Source organism: Etheostoma spectabile, chromosome 12 (genome assembly GCF_008692095.1).
Source record: "Etheostoma spectabile isolate EspeVRDwgs_2016 chromosome 12, UIUC_Espe_1.0, whole genome shotgun sequence".
NCBI lineage: Eukaryota > Metazoa > Chordata > Actinopteri > Perciformes > Percidae > Etheostoma > Etheostoma spectabile.
The window spans coordinates 4,258,201-4,260,081 of NC_045744.1; the positions used below are offsets into that span (position 1 = coordinate 4,258,201).

Sequence of the window (1,881 nt, forward strand, 5' to 3'; positions counted from 1 at the left end):
TTCCTGGTCAATAAACCTCATGTAGCCTATAGGAAATTATACCTAATTCATAAGTTAAAAATGCAGAAATCATGAGTTATTTAGACTCATATTAAATGAAGGATAATTACAGAAGGGTATATGTCAACGATCAGTCTGGTTTTGAAAAAATTGTTTTTCAAATGCAATTTTTTCATTCTCATAAAACACCCAAAAGTCAAAGAAAGCAGAGATCCTATCTTTTGTTGTAACTGCAAAGCACGATGTTTGGAATCAATCATCCGTGTTATTTTTGGGTTATTAAATTTAGAAACCCTTATTTCTGACATAGATATTTTGAAAAATGGGTCAAGCACAAGGGTTAAATCCCAATTCATGACCGTGTTACGGCATAAAAACACGCTGATGTTCTACTTGGCCCTGCAGCTGGAGTTTGTCAGGAAGCGATACCACAAGGACATTCTGTGCAGCCCCGTCCTGATGCTTAATTTCTGTCCCAACTTGCTGCGAGAACCTCTGGAGCTGCACAAAGCCACCAGAGAACTGCTGTTCCTCGTCGATCGCAGTGGCAGCATGAGTGGCGCGAACATCCACCGTGTGAAGGTGAGCTGCAGGCTGGATGAAAACATACAACTGCATGAAACTACCTAAAGTTTAGTGATTAGATTTGGGCACATGCAGTACATTAATCTGGCCCATGCCTATCTGGTCCTTCTTGTTTCCACAGGACGCCATGGTGGTCACATTGAAGAGTCTCCCTTCTGGCACAATGCTCAACATTGTGGGCTTTGGCACCACCATCAAGCCTCTGTTCACCTCCAGCAAGCTCTGCACTGATGTTAGTTTTACTCTTGCTTGAATTAGATATTCATCTGAATTTGTCTTGTTAATCGTATTTTATTCTTAATTACATATGCATTATTTTCAGTGAAATATAATTCATTGGAGCATTTGGATCATGTTTCCTAAAGGCAGATGTTTTTCGACCAAACAGGACTATCTGTTCCATTTTCTCTGCTCTCTAATCAGGCAATAGGTCAGTTCCTTGGGTTGCCTTAGTAGCAGAGTATCAGGTTTTATCCAGGCCAGGGGCTGCAAAGACAAAACAGTCTTGCACATACTACCGGCCATATGGTGACCTTTCATGCATTTTGCACGAGATGTCCTTCCAGCTCCTCTCCTGTCAGGCATGTTTGTCCACGGTGTGAGTTCAAGTGGTTTTAAGGCAGGTGCAAATGTAGGTATGTTTGCTCTCTCTTTATTAGAGATGTGCCGATTCAATTCTTTGCCACCCTCACAGTGTAATTGGGGAATCTGATATCTCGACAGCATTTGCACAGGCAACTTCATGCAGTTCAACAGGTGTTGAAATTTGATGCTCACTTCTCCCACCTTTACGCTCTTTCTTTTTATTTTTCCCTGCATACAGGTCACTCTAATGCAGGCCTACGAGTACATCCAGAGGATGAGAGCCGACATGCGAGGCACTAACCTTCTGGGGGCGCTGTCCTGGTTATACCAGCAGCCCATGCAACGTTCATATCCACGCCAGGTCTTCATAATCACAGATGGATCCATCAGCAACGTGGCTAAAGTGCTGGAGCTGGTCCGCAGAAACACATGCGCCGGCAGGTGCTGAGTTAAAACTTAACTGCCGATCAGATGTTTAACCCATGGGAGTCACGTGTAAAGGATTTTATATAGAGGTATCAGGTGGACATCCAATATAAGGCAAAAACAAAGATTTCTTCTATATGTAGTGTGTGACAGGACATTAAATCACTGAGGGTGGCAAGGAAGCCGAGAGGAATGGAGTGCAGTGAGTGCAGGCAGAATGAAGTGATAGAAATGACAGAGTCACCATGTAGGGGGAGGAAAGAGAGGAAAAGAGGGGACACATGC

The 1,881-nt window shown here is 43.3% G+C and overlaps 1 protein-coding gene across 1 annotated transcript in view; it reads left to right on the forward strand.

Moving 5' to 3' along the window:
* vwa5b2 (von Willebrand factor A domain containing 5B2) overlaps window positions 1-1,881 on the forward strand; it is a 15,775-nt gene that overhangs the window by 5,338 nt on the left and 8,556 nt on the right. Inside the window, exons 8-10 of the mRNA XM_032531661.1 lie at window positions 406-582; window positions 707-817; window positions 1,409-1,611. Coding sequence (XP_032387552.1) covers window positions 406-582; window positions 707-817; window positions 1,409-1,611 — 491 coding nt within the window. The remainder of the gene's footprint in view (window positions 1-405; window positions 583-706; window positions 818-1,408; window positions 1,612-1,881) is intronic.